The sequence below is a fragment of the Erpetoichthys calabaricus genome, chromosome 13 (assembly GCF_900747795.2).
Source record: "Erpetoichthys calabaricus chromosome 13, fErpCal1.3, whole genome shotgun sequence".
Lineage (NCBI taxonomy): Eukaryota > Metazoa > Chordata > Cladistia > Polypteriformes > Polypteridae > Erpetoichthys > Erpetoichthys calabaricus.
In genome coordinates this window covers 35,817,413-35,833,016 of record NC_041406.2, presented here as the reverse complement: position 1 = coordinate 35,833,016, position 15,604 = coordinate 35,817,413, and the positions used below count along the sequence as shown (strand labels likewise).

The window sequence follows — 15,604 nt, the reverse complement described above, 5'->3', positions numbered from 1 at the left end:
CATTGACAGGGTCTTGGAACTTAGAGCTCTGGAGCCATAAGGTAGGATCCACCCTCAAATATGCCCCCTGTTTGTCTTTTAAAATGTTAACATATCAGATTTAAAACTAGATATGTGAAGAGTTTAAACAGGCTATTTTATTTTGAATGTAGCAATGTATAAAAAATATTGGTCTTGTAGTTTATTACAGTGAACAAACTTTTCCAGATTTCGCAATGGCATATTTTTCAAATAACTTGTGGAAAGCCCAGTCTACTAATTGAGCCAAAGGGGTGGGGGAAGTGGGCCATCATGAAAGTTTATAAGTCAGAGCAGAGCTGTGAACAGAACAGAAGGATATCTGTGGTTGCACGTCTGCTCTTTAACGCTTCAGGATGATCTCCGTTCACCCTGCTGTTGCTGTCGTCTGTTTGCTGCTTTTAATCACCACTGAAGCGTCAATATCATCTGGAAGAGGTTTGATATTCAAACAATGTTATTGTTTTGAGAAGGAGAGGTGAATGAGAATCTGTTTTATTAAAGCTTTTTTTACCAAAGCTCTTCCCACCCCTGTCACCATCAGAGGAACGGATGTTATGGTGGTTGAGGACTACAGGTACCTGGGGGTACACATTGACAGTAAACTGGACTGGTCCAAGAACACCAACACGGTTTTCAAGAAAGGGCAGAGCCGGCTTTACCTACTGAGGAGGCTCAGGTCTTTCAATGTCTGTAGGAAAATGCTGACTATGTTCTATCACTCTGTGGTAGAGAGCGTGGCGTTTTTTGCAGCTGTGTGCTGGGGCAGTGGGGTGAAGACAGCTGATGCCAACAGGCTGAACAAGCTGATTAAAAAGGCTGGTTCTGTCCTGGGTGTCAGACTGGAGAACCTGGTGGAGGTGTCTGAGAGGAGAATGCTGAAAAAGCTTCTCGGTATCATGGACAAAACCTCTCACCCCATGCACGCCTCCTTGATGGGTCATCAGAGCACACACAGCAAAAGACTCATTGCCTCCAAATGCAGAACCGAACACCACAGGAAATCCTTTCTACCTGTGGCAATAAGACTGTATAACTCTTCCTCATTCTGTAGGTGATCTTTTTCAGAATTTTTGTCATTAGGACTCATTCGGTTTTTTTTATTTTCTCATCTGTATGTTACTGAATGTTTGTTTCATCCCATCATCACATGCTGCTATCTCATTTATTCATGGCACAAACACTAAGTCACTTTTCATAACCACTTGCAATAATAATCTGTTGTTTTATTATATCTGTTATAGTTTTAGCTATAGTTGTTTGTTGCTTTGCACAAATTAGTTATACAGTTATAATACAAACTATTAGTTATAGTTATAGTTATTTGTTACTTTGTTTAGAGTTATTGTGTTATTCTGTTTGCACTATTACTACTGATCTTTTTAACTCTTTACTACCTTATCTTTATTCCTCTTGTTGCACTGAGCATGTATATGACAAAAGAATTTCCCTCGGGATAAATAAAGTTCTTATCTATCTATCTATCTATCTATCTATCTATCTATCTATCTATCTATCTATCTATCTATCTATCTATCTATCTATCTATCTATCTATCTATCTATCTATCTATCTATCTATCTATCTATCTATCTATCTATCTATCTATCTATCTATCTATCTATCAAACTGTTGCACTTTATATGACTTCCTTGCAAGCAGAAAGGAAGAAAACTGAAAAGCAAGCCATTTTATGCGGTCATCATATCTCATCTTTTATTCTGATATGCATCAAGGCAGGCTTTATGAGCAGCGGTCATCTTTGACAGTGCTCACCCAGAGTGGATTTTGAGTCATGATTGCATGCATGCTTGGAAAAGATTAAATGCTTTAGGGTGATTTTTTTTTCTAAATGGATTGTATGGTCAATCTCGTGGACATTTCTGAATTTAGTCCTGAGATTCTGATCATTTAACTAACACTAAGCTATTGATGGCCAACAGAGCTTAAGAAAGAGCTTGCTGCCTCTCACTAGTGATGGGGGATGTTCAGTTTCACTCAATTTCTTACTGGCTTGGAGGTCCCAGGTTCGGGACCAGCCTCTCCAAATGACGGTGAGAAATGGAGAGGGGCAGGATCATGAGGGATTTTTAGCTGGTGACATATGGGAGCTTCTCTGGGATTGCTTGGGAGAGTAGGGACACGTGTAGGATAGAGGGGATAGAGAATGCCTGTTGCTGCATAATGTAAAACCCTCACAGCTGTAGTAGAAGTCAAGACTACTTGCTCAGTTCAGGGAGGAGATCTGCTGTAGCACAACTAGATAAGCTGCTGTTTATTGACTCAGGAGGCCTAGATTTGTGGGCAGCCTTGCCAAGAGAGGATGTGAAATGGACAGGAAAGGGTCACTAAGCAATTTCCTGCTGTTTTGCTTGCTATGGTTAGCACTGCTGCTTAATGCATAAATCATCCTGGGTTCAAAACCCATACCATGTCTTGCTCTTTGTAGAGTTTGCATGTTTTCCCATGTCTGGGAGGGTTTTCCTCCCACAATCCAAAAGATGTGCAGATTACTTTATCAAGTAGTTCTAAATTGACCTGTGTGTGCATAGCTGGGCCCTGTGGTGGAAGCTTCAAAGTAAAGAGACAGAAGTTTCAAGGTAATGTAGTAAAACATACTAAACACAGCTCCCGAGAATGGCAACGAAATTAAGTAGGTTTGAGAGTGTCATGGTATGTTAAAAGTGTGAAAATGAAGTTGATTGCTAGGTAATCTATTTGATAATTTGTAAGTAAGTGAAATGATTTTGTTGTTACAAGTGAGCATTTCTCAGTTTTTGAACTCTGGTTCAATGTCTTTGTTACTGTTTTCATTGTCTTCCTATGTTCATGTCATTTTCATCCAGGGTTTTAAATTACCAATCCACATAAAAACAACATGTTGTTAAGTACATTTGCAAATTTAAATCAGGCCAGCCTGACATAGCATCTAATGATCCAGCTTATGGGCCTGAATGCTCTCCTTTTGTTTGCCAAACTCTGATTCTGATGCCTTAATCACTGGCCAGCCCCCTCACTGTCAAAAAAATAAAATAATTATTTTGAATAACTTAGATAGATAGATAGATAGATAGATAGATAGATAGATAGATAGATAGATAGATAGATAGATAGATAGATAGATAGATAGATAGATAGATAGATAGATAGATAGATAGATACTTTATTAATCCCAAGGGGAAATTCACATACTCCAGCAGCAGCACACTGATACAAAAAACAATATTAAATTAAAGATTGATAAAAATGCAGGTAAAAACAGACAATAACTTTGTATAATGTTAATGTTTACACCCCCGGGTGGAATTGAAGAGTCACATAGTTTGGGGGAGGAACGATCTTCTCAGTCTGTCAGTGGAGCAGGACAGTGACAGCAGTCTGTCACTGAAGCTGCTCTTCTGTCTAGAGATGATACTGTTTAGTGGATGCAGTGGATTCTCCATAATTGATAGGAGCCTGCTGAGCGCCCGTCACTCTGCCACAGATGTCAAACTGTCCAGCTCCATGCCAACAATAGAGCCTGCCTTCCTCACCAGTTTGTCCACGCGTGAGGCGTCTTTCTTCTTAATGCTGCCTCCCCAGCACACCACCGCATAGAAGAGGGTGCTCGCCACAACCGTTTGATAGAACATCTGCAGCATCTTATTGCAGATGTTGAAGGACGCCAGCCTTCCAAGGAAGTATAACCGGCTCTGTCCTTTCTTACACAGAGCATCAGTATTGGCAGTCCAGTCTAATTTATCATCAAGTTGCACTCCCAGGTATTTATAGGTCTGCACCATCTGCACACAGTCACCTCTGATGATCACGGGGTCCATGGGGGGTCTGGGCCTCCTAAAATCCACCACCATCTCCTTGGTTTTGCTGGTGTTCAGGTGTAGGTGGTTTAACAAAGTCCTTGATTAGGTCCCTATACTCCTCCTCCTGCCCACTCCTGATGCAGCCCACGATAGCAGTGTCATCAGCGAACTTTTGCACGTGGCAGGACTCCGAGTTGTATTGGAAGTCCGATGTATATAGGCTGAACAGGATCAGAGAAAGTACAGTCCCTTGTGGCGCTCCTGTGTTGCTGACCACAATGTCAGACATGCAGTTCCCAAGACGCACATACTTATATATATACATACTTATTTAGGAATCATAATGTACAAGGGGTTATTTAGCCAACTACATGCTTCCATTTAGTGCCTGAAATGTATCAATCTAATTCTTGGTGCTGGTATGGTATAGCTTTAATCTAACAGACAATGCTTTGGGGCATGCGGCAGGAAAATCCATGAAGTCATGGTAAGAACTTGTAAACTTAATGGCCGTCATAGCATTTAAGCCCAGGATGATGTATCTGTAAAATAACAGTGCTAATCACTGCATGACAGTGTCACTCCAGGTTATTCATCCCTCTCGGGAAGCCACAGTTAGTGGGATGTTGGATCTGAATGGGCAGCATTGCGGTTTTCAGTCACAGTCCAACAACTCGGCGTATAAGGCAGTTTGCCTACCAGCTGCTTGATCTGAAACTGTTGAGCCACACTGAATATTTCAGTTTGTTGTTTTGTTTCAAAATGCCAAATACACAAGTCAGACTAGCTTTAGATCAAAACATGTAATGATTTAACCATTTTATAAGCTTGCTGTTTCCAGTATAGAGCTTTAAGGACCTCAGCTATAAGACAAGGACCACCCAAGGACAGGATGTCAGGGCATATTTAGACACATATGTCAGGCCATCAAATTAACACAACTATCATTAGCATATGAGAAGAAACCAGTGTGGATGAGAAATCCCACTTAGACATAAGGAGAACCTAAAGTACAATATCGACAGTGACAGGGAAGGGGATTCCATTGGAATTGTCAAAAAAAAGTCATGCATATTTTTAAGTAATGATCAATAAATACACAGGTCATTCTTGGTGGTAGCGACTAAACTTTCATCCATTCATCTTCTGAAATAACACAGTCCAATACTGGGCTGCTGCCACATGTGGCTTATCCTGACAGCATTGGTGCAGTCCACCACATACACAAATTCACACAACTAATTTAGAGTCTCCATATACTGCACACCATTGGAGTGCTGGAAACAAACAAAACCCCCAGCAGAGAATTGAAACAGGTACTGGGATTTTAAATAAAGGCCCGGGAGATGGGAGGCTGCAGCACTCAGTATTAAGTCAGTCAGTCATTACCCAACCTGCTATATCCTAACACAGGGTCACGGGGGTCCGCTGTGTGTCACTTAAATCATTTCAGCTTATTTCTTTGTGGTCAGTTGCCTGATCATAGATAAAATACTTAAACAAACACGCCTAAACTGGATCATACTATGCATTGTGCTTCTCAGGTACTAAGTAAGTGAACTTTTTCACTTCACTAAGATAAGTCAGATCTTTAGAATGTCTAGGATGAATTTAAAAACATTTCTCTCAGATGTGTATGTAACAATGAGTTACTTTGAGAATGCATGCCTGATTTTTCAGTGTTTTCTGTATAGTCAACTACCAGACACCTAAATTTTCTTTTGCAGGTGGTGGAAGTTTTGACTATGACATTAGAACAAAGTCAGAACTTACTGAGCTATATAACTCCAAAGTTTTCATGGCAGAGAGAATGGAAAGGCCGAAGGGAAGTTGGAAATGGAAATTGACAGGTACAGCTGGACCAGTGAGCCACACAGGGGTCAGGTAAATAAAATATAATGCCATGGCATTTGGGTAATTGCCTCTATTAGTTTCAGACATTCATCTGAGCCCAGTTCATTCTTCTGATATTTGCTGATATGGGCTACTTTGGTTTTACCGGAGGAATTGATTTAACAAAATTTTAGCAGAAGATGCATGCATTTTGATCATTTTGAGCATACAACTGGATGACTTGATACGGATTATGCAACAACAGTAACATGAGATTTTTTTCATGGACATTTTGATATTGTTTCCTGTTGTCCAGTACTCTTCACTGCCAGTTTCCATGAAAACATAAACTTCGTTAGCTCTTTTCCTTGTGAAAACATGAGATTAAAAATGTATATCGGCCATCACTAAAATCCACATAGTAAATATGATAAATTAAATACAAAAAATAGTAAATAAGGATAAATCAATTCACACATAAATCATACAGATATACCAGTAACAGATAAAGTATAGTCCTTAATTATGAATTCATTTTTAAGTCTCTCATGATTATAATGATAAGTCTGATGCTATGGTCAGATGGTCAGGGAGATCAGAAAATGTAAAAAAAAAAAAAAAATCAGCTGGTGATATTCTGTCGATATAAACAAAATCTCCTAGAATTCAAGGTCCAAACCCCACCCAGCTGACACTGGGCATTCGACCTAACGTAATTGTGCTCAAGTAGTTTCTATTGTTTTTCAAGCTCCATCTTAGAAGATTTGATTCAGTGGCTCTCATCAATAATTGGAGTATCCACATTTATTTCAGCAAGAAAGCACAGTACTTTGAAAAGATAAACTCCACAACAGAAAAACAAAAAAGAAAATAATGAAAATTAGAGGTTAATAGTGGTTGCAAATCAATAAAGTATTTAATATTTCAGTACATATATAAACTATAGGACATGGAAATAAAATGCAGCTATGAGAAAGCCAAATTAAAAATGTTTTTAAAATGTTCCATGGTAATAGTCTGGTGTATCTCTGTATGTAAAGTATTTTAGCTTTTTGTGGATAACCTTAAATAGCTGCCTCCCCACTCCTTTTATGCTCAGCTCTTTGAATAAAAAGAATACAACTTATAGTCAGCAGGGGACGCTGCAGCTCTCCAAACACCCAGTCATAAGTTGGGAACAAACAAGAGGATTTTTATTTGTGTGAAACTCTTTCGGGAAAGAGTTTCCCACAGGACACACACAAGTACAATTTGGCACAGCAAACAATCTGTCTTCTCTGGCTTCTCTCCACAAGCTTTGTCCTCCTCCTCCCGACTCTGGCTCTCAGAGTTGTGGCAAGTAGCCCACCAAGAGGGCTGCCATCTAGCGATTCGGGGGAGACAATACTCTGCGTATGCTATCTCCCCTGGTTCTTCCAAGTTGTGGATGTCCCGTCCAGGTAAGGTTCCCAGATAGCATCTGTCACGCACTATTAGAAGATCTAAGGTTATGACTCAGAATGTGAGGTGACAGGCAATCAAAATGTAAGAGAGAGCAACATAACGCCGAGCTTTACATACCAATAATAGTATTTTAAATCAATTAGAAAAAACACAGGTAACCAATGTTATGTTGCTATGATGTGCTCGGATTATCTTTTAAAGATTAAGATTCTTGCTGATGCATTTTCAATTAACTGCAACCAATTGATGTCTTTCTTAGGTAGTATAGTTAGAAGTGCATTACAGTACTCTTGTAGGCTAAAAAACTAAAGTGTAAAGAAATTTCAGTGCTCCTTAAATGAAAAAAGTTTGCTGGAAGTTAAATGAAATTTATTTCATTTTTTTCCTAAGAGAAGCACAGAGTTTTGTTGTAAATTCAATTTTGCACAAATTCATTTTGCTCGTTGTTAGTGATGATCATAAATTCTGATCTGTGATTATATCAGGATGGCTTTAAGATGGGGGTTTGCTGATCCTGCTGTCCTGTTTCCGGATATTGTGTGCATTCTTGTGGTGAATTTAGCTATCTCGAAATCATTCTAGTTATCATTTTTGTTTTTTGTTTTACTTTAAGATTTAGTTTGTGCATTGGGGTTTGGTGTTTTCATTTGTGACCTTATCTACCACTTCTTGCAGCTTTCTAACATTCTGCTCTTTTTAGGAACGTTTGCATATAATTGAGAAAACACTATTGCAATAGCCCATGTCTGTCTCTCTGTCCGTTCGCATGAAACAACTTGTTCCCCAGTGGACCAATTTTGTAGACATGTGGCTTTGAAGACAGTTCAATTTTCATTGAGATATCTTGAACAGATTGTGACATTTTAATTTACATTTCAAAATCTCCCTTTGAAACCATTGACAAATTTGCAAACTCATCCATCTTAAAACAGAGAAACATTACCGTACAGTTTCAATTTTACCATGACAGTGGCTTCTTGAACTTTAGTTTTTTGTATATTTTCCTCTTTTACTCCTCTGATTGCCACTCGAATGCCCAATGGAAGTGAGTCAAATGCCGGGCAGAACATGTGCGCACAAGAACACATAAATAAAAACCTGAATAGCGGGGTTTCGCGTGACTCATGTATGTGTAAAACGTCTGTCCCTCTTGGGGTTTTATGTGAATTGTACATGTATCTTAAATATTATGGGGCTATTTTATATATAATGGGCAAGAAATTTAAGGGCTTGCCATGATTGTTCATGTATATCTGGGGCTGGGTGCAAGACGCCACTGCCATTGCTAAACAGGTCCTAAGTTTATATCAGTTAGGGCAGCTACACCCTTCCCCGATAATTAATTAGTTCAAATTTTGTTTAGCTACAAGTTGATAGTGTCAGTTCTTTGCAAAAAACAATATGCAGAAAATCTTGTTCAATTAGTGTAGTCTTATTTATGCCTTCCCTTTCCATCTATTTCCGGAGAAGTGACATTTTTAATACTCAATTAGTTAACTTACCTAAAGCAGGAGGAAAATGTCGCTGCCACAGTTGTAACTACCACACGACAAATACAGAGGTGGGTAAGACCCTGCAAATCCTACAGACCCCCTGGAAATGGAACTGCAGTTGATCAGTGGGTAAAAGATCGGACCACGCTGGCCACTATATTCAAAGTTTATTCTTCAGCCTTATTGAGATTACTGTCACCTTTCATATTCCTGTTATAGAATAAATCAGTTCCTTTATAAGTTCTTACCTTTTTATAAAATTTGACAGATTATTGTTTAATTAATATTAATAGCTATTTGGGAAACTTATTTCAGTTGCTTTTCTTCTTTCACCTAGTAATATTGACAGCAATTTTATGGTAGTATTGGTCATTTTGTATTAATAATTATTTTTTAATAGCTAATTATTGGATACTACTTTATTGGATATATTTTTACAAAGGTTATATTTAGGAGAATTTAAAAACAGTCACTCAGAGACTCTAGACTACCAACACACATCAATCTATACCATTTTCACATGACTTGAATTGGAATCTACTATTTAACCACCACAAGCCTATCTAAGATTCATTTTTAACTTTGTAAAGTGCTGGTAAAAGACACATAGTTAATGTAGTCTACTAACACATGTAATTGAATTCAATTGTATTCAATTATTGCTATTATTTTGGAATATGACTCATTGTTACAAAAAATATTTAACAAACAAATATGTGATAACTGAATCCTGAGTGAAGTAAATAACACACGTGAAATGTTCCAACTTTGATAGCAGTTAACTTATTCGCTGAACAAACCTGAATGTTACGCCATGCATACATTGTCTAACTTGTTTGATGATTGTGACAACACAGCTTCTCTCAGTGAAAGTTAAGCTAAAAGCAAATGGCAGGGTCTGGCTTTCCCATAGACGACCAGAAGAGTTAATAATCTAAAGTATGTTCCCTGGCCTGCATTTTGAGTGGCACATGGCTATAGTGATATTGCTTGTTCAATCTGTCACATGGCCTTGACCGCAGAGTGGTCTCCGGTATGAACCTAGCAATAATGCCTGATAGATAGTGAAAAGACCCATGAGACTTGACCCTCACAGCCAGTGGTCAATAAAAAGCACAACGGTCAGATCTCAACTCTGTTTCCTAAACCTGCTCTGTCTACTGCCATTGTGCACGTCAGCATATCTTACACAGTATTGCTTAATTAGGTAAGAGGACAGCATCAGACAGGATAACTGATAAAAACAATTTATTAATTTAAAGGGTGAATGGTGTGTGTTATAAGGTGATTAAATTAAACATTTTAATTTTTCTGGTTTGCAAAAATGGGAAGATTCATCCCCATAGACCCCAATAATATACTGTATATTTTTGTACTTGTTATGCAGAGTTACACTGAGCGATGGAAGTCAGTGGCTGATTCACAAGGGATCTGGATATGGCAAAAGCTCAGAGACTGTGGTAGTAGATGCAAAACACATGAGTCATGAGTGGAAGGCAAGTATCTGGGTGGAAGACCTAAATATATAAAGGAAGTAATTTAGTTTTTGTTTTAATGCCAAGAAGAATTGATCTTAAGGTAAGAATTTGGTGAACTCCTGAGGAATAGGGCTGAGAACATTTAGATGCAAGGTACTCAAGGCTGAATGAAATATGCTTAAAAGTGGCAAATTGCAGAAAATACATTTCAGAGACAAACTGCAAAACAAAACACAAAAATCAATTTTGTAAATCTGTTTCTTTCAGTTCAAGGCAGGAATCCTCACTCGTGATCCTGGAAGGCCAACGTTGCTGCAGGCTCTCACTTCAACAAATTTCTTAATCAGTACTCATTTACTTGCTACTAAAGAAATAGTTTTTTGGACTTAATATTAGTTAATTCACTTGTTATGATTCAGAACCCTTAATTGCCTATGTTAGTTTTAAGCAGCTGTATTTATGTTTTAACTGTTTCCTGTTTTCTTAACTGGCCTTGGTTAATAATGGTTCCTTTTGCAATGGTGATTGTTCATCACAAAGTATCAATGCTGATAAAATGTTTACAAATAAATGAGAGACAAAAGAGGAGGATTGTGAAGTGCAAATCTATTTTGGTCCACAAAACATATAAATAGTGTTCTTAGAAAAGGTATCTCTGTAACATAATTAAAATGTGCTTTGGATGATTGAAAAAACTAACAAGAAATATAGTTAAATGGCCTGTTTCATTATCGTTAAGGACTGTCTTCTGATTAGGAAACTGGTTGGAATGAAAATCAGAAGCCACTGAGGCCTTCAGGGCCGTGAGTGAAGATCCCCGCTTAAGGTCACATGAAGCCAGAACCTCAGCACGGCACACACATCCACATTTACCCACACCCAGCCAGTTCAGGGTTACCAGTTAATTTGGATAATGTGATAAAACCAGAATCTCTTGAGAAAAAGTTTATTAACCTAAAGGTGAATCCCTACAGATAAGGCACTGGACGAGACAGACTGATATTTTCTATTGTTATAAATGTATTGCATTTGTCTGTCTAGCTGGCAAGGGGTTGTGAAAGGCAAGGATGGCACCTGGATGATAGAGAACCAGGCAGGTCTCAGAAGGAAGCCAATATTAGGCTGAGGAGAGGAGTGATACCTGTTTTTGATTTTGCTTTTTTTACCCTGTGTGTGATTTACTCTGAAGTGAATTTTTAATTTTTCATGTGATTTTTGTGACATCATGTGTCTCATGATGGTTTCCCAGGATACTTTCCTGTTGTAGTGATGCCATTGTACTTGCACCAGTTTGTGATATGGCATTCATCATGTTATTTAAGGACAAAGGGCTGAAGATTCTCCCCTTCTGAAGCAAATTAAATGACAGACTTGCCTTCCATATATCATTTAATTATAACATTATAAGAATTTCTGCTTTCTGATTGGCTTTTGCTCCTTCATAACTATAATGCTAGTTGCCCCCATTAAGAAAGTTTGCAAAATCAATCATGCCATACGTATTTACTGGATTCTGATTCAGCCTACATTTTCCATCTTCTGCCACTCATACTCAGGAACTAATGTGACATATTTTTCAAGAAGAGGTGCTCTCACTGATTAATAATTGAAAGGGAAAAAGATACCAATTTTGGCACCTGGGGGTACATCTATGGTCTGAAAGGAGGTTAGAGTGCATCAGGCTAGAAGAAATGGCTTTTTCCTGATGACAGAAGACTACTGTGGGCATCACTGAGAGCTTAGCGCCCTATTATGGTACCCTGTGATTTCTGATTTAAGTTCTCCTAACAGAGCCAGTGGTGGGAAGGGAGATTTTCCTCACAATGATTCCACATCTAAAAGTTTGCACATTATTTTTTTCATTTTCCTGCACACTTATCCTTCAATCTCAATAATTCACTGTCAAAATGTTATTTTAAAACTATTCATATTGCAAAATATGGCTCATTTTGTGATCTAACTGGCAAATACAAATATCTAATGTGTGATATCTTTAAAGTTCATTTGATGTGCATGTGGTAGGAGAAGTGAATGAGAAGCAGACCCCTTGTTTCTATATTTCTGCAACTTGAGCCTTACAGGTGAAGCTTTGGTGGTGATACATACATTTTAGATTGTTATTTAGTTAATAAGTATTCTTTATTACTAACATACAAATATGCTATATCTTCTCCCATGGAAAAATAAAGTTAGAGTTTTCATTAAGGGATCAGGAGAAGAAGTGAAGTCAAAATACAGGCCCAGAAATTGGTACCAAGTTCCTATTACTGAAATGATTAATGATCTATTAATGAAAAGATGCTAAACCAGAATTATACTCAAAGTTTCAAAAGTAAAGATATCCAGGAACACCCTGTCTTGTTATTTTTTGCACACTAAGTTTGGTTTTGAATCCACAATTTTGGACAACCAGAAATATTTACAGCAGCAACCTAAAGACATTAGCTGTTCTCTTAGTACTAGTAAGAGCTAATTAAAAAATAACCAGGAGAAAAGAATCAAAAGCTCAATAGAGCTGAAAAACCCTGAATACAGTTGCACCATTTGTAAAGACAATTTGTGGGGCAAAAATCAAAGACATCAGAGTCAAAACCAGAGAAAACTTTTAGAAAAAAGGAAGTTTTTAACAAAATAAGTTTTTAAGGGTCTTATAATAAATCAATTAGAATAAGGAAGAAAACATTTTTGAGCAACCTTTAGACCCGTCAAGTCATTAATCCGAAAAGCGCTATATAAATGAAATGAATTATTATTATTATTATTATTATTATTATTATTATTAATCAAAGGTCATGACCTCTGATGGCATGCCCCTGAAAATATGACAGCTGCCCCTAACAACATGGCAATAATAAATAATGACGCAAATAAAATAACATGCAAAAGTAAGATTCTGACAAAAAAACTAATGAAAATTGATTATCTGCATCTAAAAAAAATAAGTATCAGAACTCTAAAAATATCAAAGTGACAAAAATAGGAAAAAATAAAAAACAAAGAAAAACATGCAAAGAAAATTAAATAAGTAGTCCGATCATAAAGTGACATCATGTGCTGTGCATTCCAGGTCACATGTCTTTAGCAACAACCTTGTAACAATCGATAAAGAAATGCAAAATTTGTGGTATGCAATTAATAATAACATGGTGCTGGGGGAGATTATAAAAATAACTCATCAACCATAAAGTGAGATTAAATCATAAAATAAATGAGGGAAATGGGTTCTGCATAGTAAAAGAACCTGCGCTGGTATCTGGAAGGTTGCCAGTTCAAATCCCATTACTGCCAAAAGAGATCCTACTCTGCTGGGCTCTTGAGCAGGGCCCTTAACCTGAAAATCACTCCAGGGGTGATTTGCAATGGCTGACCCTGCACTCTGACCCTCAAAGCTCAATCTAAAAGACAATTTCCCCTTCGGGATTAACAAAGTATGTCAAATCCAAGAAAATAAGTAAAAAAAAAACTCCTACAGACAAATGCTTCAGAGAATAAAAAGAAAAGAAATTCATTACACTTTCTGGATATGTGTAGAGGATTTGCTGGTTGTTAGATTAGACTGGGAAGGCTTTGGTGGACAGTGTTTGCTCTTTGAGATAAAAGTCTGGTTTTGGCTTAGCAACTGTTTCTGGGTCGTTTGCATATAAATTCACAATCTGCCAAAATGTTGGGTGATAACAAAGTATGTAATCTAATATGGTTTGATGTTGGCCCAAAACATTTCACCGAATGTCAATTGGGTTGCTAGTGTAAGATCTCATTTAGCAATTTCATGAGTTGTAACAAAGTGCAGAAATGGTAACCTTGAGGCTCATTGTCCCAACCATTATTTACTAGATCTGAACACTAACTTTGATACTGCAAAATGAAGTGTAGATCTGTCCTCATGGCCTCCTGCTACCAAAGCAGTAGAAGGCGTAGAGCTCAAGTTTCTAGGTGGGGATCAAAAGTCTGAATAAATAACTGTTGTGACTGATTTATTTATATCACCTATTTGCTTTCTTTCAGGTAATTGAAACTAAAGATTTCGAAGGGACAAGGACCGTTTCTGATTTTGTAAAAGCTGGAGGCAGTTATTACAATCTCTTAATAGACAACTGCCACGATGCCTCCCGTAGAATGATGGACCAGAAGTAACAGTCATGACCATATTCTCTACTCGTCATAAAGTCAACTGTTTTAGTGCATGGTGTTTAGGCTACTTTGCTCTATTTCTAACTCATATACTGTAGTCAGTCAAATTTGCAGAAAGAAAATGCAATTTGTTTAAAAGTTTAGGTAACTTATATTACTCTCTATCAGCAGTTGATAATCTACTGTATGCAATTAAAATAAATGAAAAATCATCTCAAGCTTTTTCCTAAATTGTAATATTGTGTAGTGAATGTGCTGTTTATTTATTCTTCTTTAGTAACATTTAAATGAATAGATTATTATTATGTTTATGTTTTATTACTTACTATTTTGTTTTCTTTCTGAACCCTCTTCACCATTAAATTGAAATTGTATTCCTAAAATACACTATATAGTATATATATATATACTATACTGTATTTGTAACCATTCAGCTGAAAGAGCATTTTTGAAGTCAGGTACTGATGTTACAGGAGACAACCTGGCCCACAAATGGCAATCTATTTCATCCCAAAAGTGTTCAGTAGTATTGAGTTCAGGGTTCTGTACAGGCCAGTCAAGTTCCTCCAAGTCTTTGTGGACCTAACTTTGTGAACAGGCGCACAGTCACGGTGAACCCTCATGTGAAGTATGAGGTGTCATGCAGACCATCAGACCAGAGAATTTTCTTTCTCATGGTCTGAGAGTCCTTCAGGTGTCTTTTGGCAAACTCCAGGCGGTCTGCCATGTGCCTTTTACTAAGGAGTGGCTTCCGTCTGGCCACTCTACCATAGAGGCCTGATAGGTGGATTGCTGCAGAGATGGTTGTCCTTCTGGAAGGTTCTCCTCTCTCCACAGAGGACCTCTGGAGCTCTGACAGAGTGACCATCGGGTTCTTGGTCACCTCCCTGACTAAGGCCCTTCTCCCTCGATCGCTCAGTTTAGATGGCCGGCCAGCTCTAGGAAGAGTCCTGGTGGTTTTGAACTTCTTCCACTTACGGATGATGAAGGCCACTGTGCTCATTGGGACCTTCAAAGCAGCAGAAATTTTTCTGTAACCTTCCCCAGATTTGTGCCTTGAGACAATCCTGTCTCGGAGGTCTACAGACAATTCCTTTGACTTCATGCTTGGTTTGTGCTCTGACATGAACTGTAAACTGTGGGACCTTATATAGATAGGTGTGTGCCTTTCCAAATCATGTCCAGTCAACTGAATTTACCACAGGTGGATTCCAATTAAGCTGCAGAAACATCTCAAGGATGATCAGGGGAAACAGGATGCACCTGAGCTCAATTTCGAGCTTCACGGCAAAGGCTGTGAATACTTAAGTACATGTGCTTTCTCAATTTTTTATTTTTAATTAATTTGCAAAAACCTCAAGTAAACTTTTTTCATGTTGTCATTATGGGGTGTTGTGTGTAGAATTCT

At 37.9% G+C, this 15,604-nt stretch overlaps 1 protein-coding gene across 2 annotated transcripts in view; it reads left to right on the top strand.

Annotated features, from left to right (window-relative positions):
- Positions 1-14,501, top strand: part of LOC127530090 (uncharacterized) — a 48,397-nt gene extending 33,896 nt beyond the window's left edge. The window contains exons 1-4 of one of the 2 annotated variants that reach the window (XM_051935964.1): positions 301-456; positions 5,546-5,702; positions 9,975-10,083; positions 14,071-14,501. In XM_051935964.1, the coding sequence (XP_051791924.1) occupies positions 375-456; positions 5,546-5,702; positions 9,975-10,083; positions 14,071-14,199 (477 nt within the window). In that variant the 5' untranslated portion in view covers positions 301-374 and the 3' untranslated portion in view covers positions 14,200-14,501. Of the gene's footprint in view, positions 1-300; positions 457-5,545; positions 5,703-9,974; positions 10,084-14,070 lie in introns of those variants that run through there. The other variant, XM_051935965.1, reaches the window with a different exon arrangement.
- Positions 14,502-15,604: the final 1,103 nt, after the last annotated feature.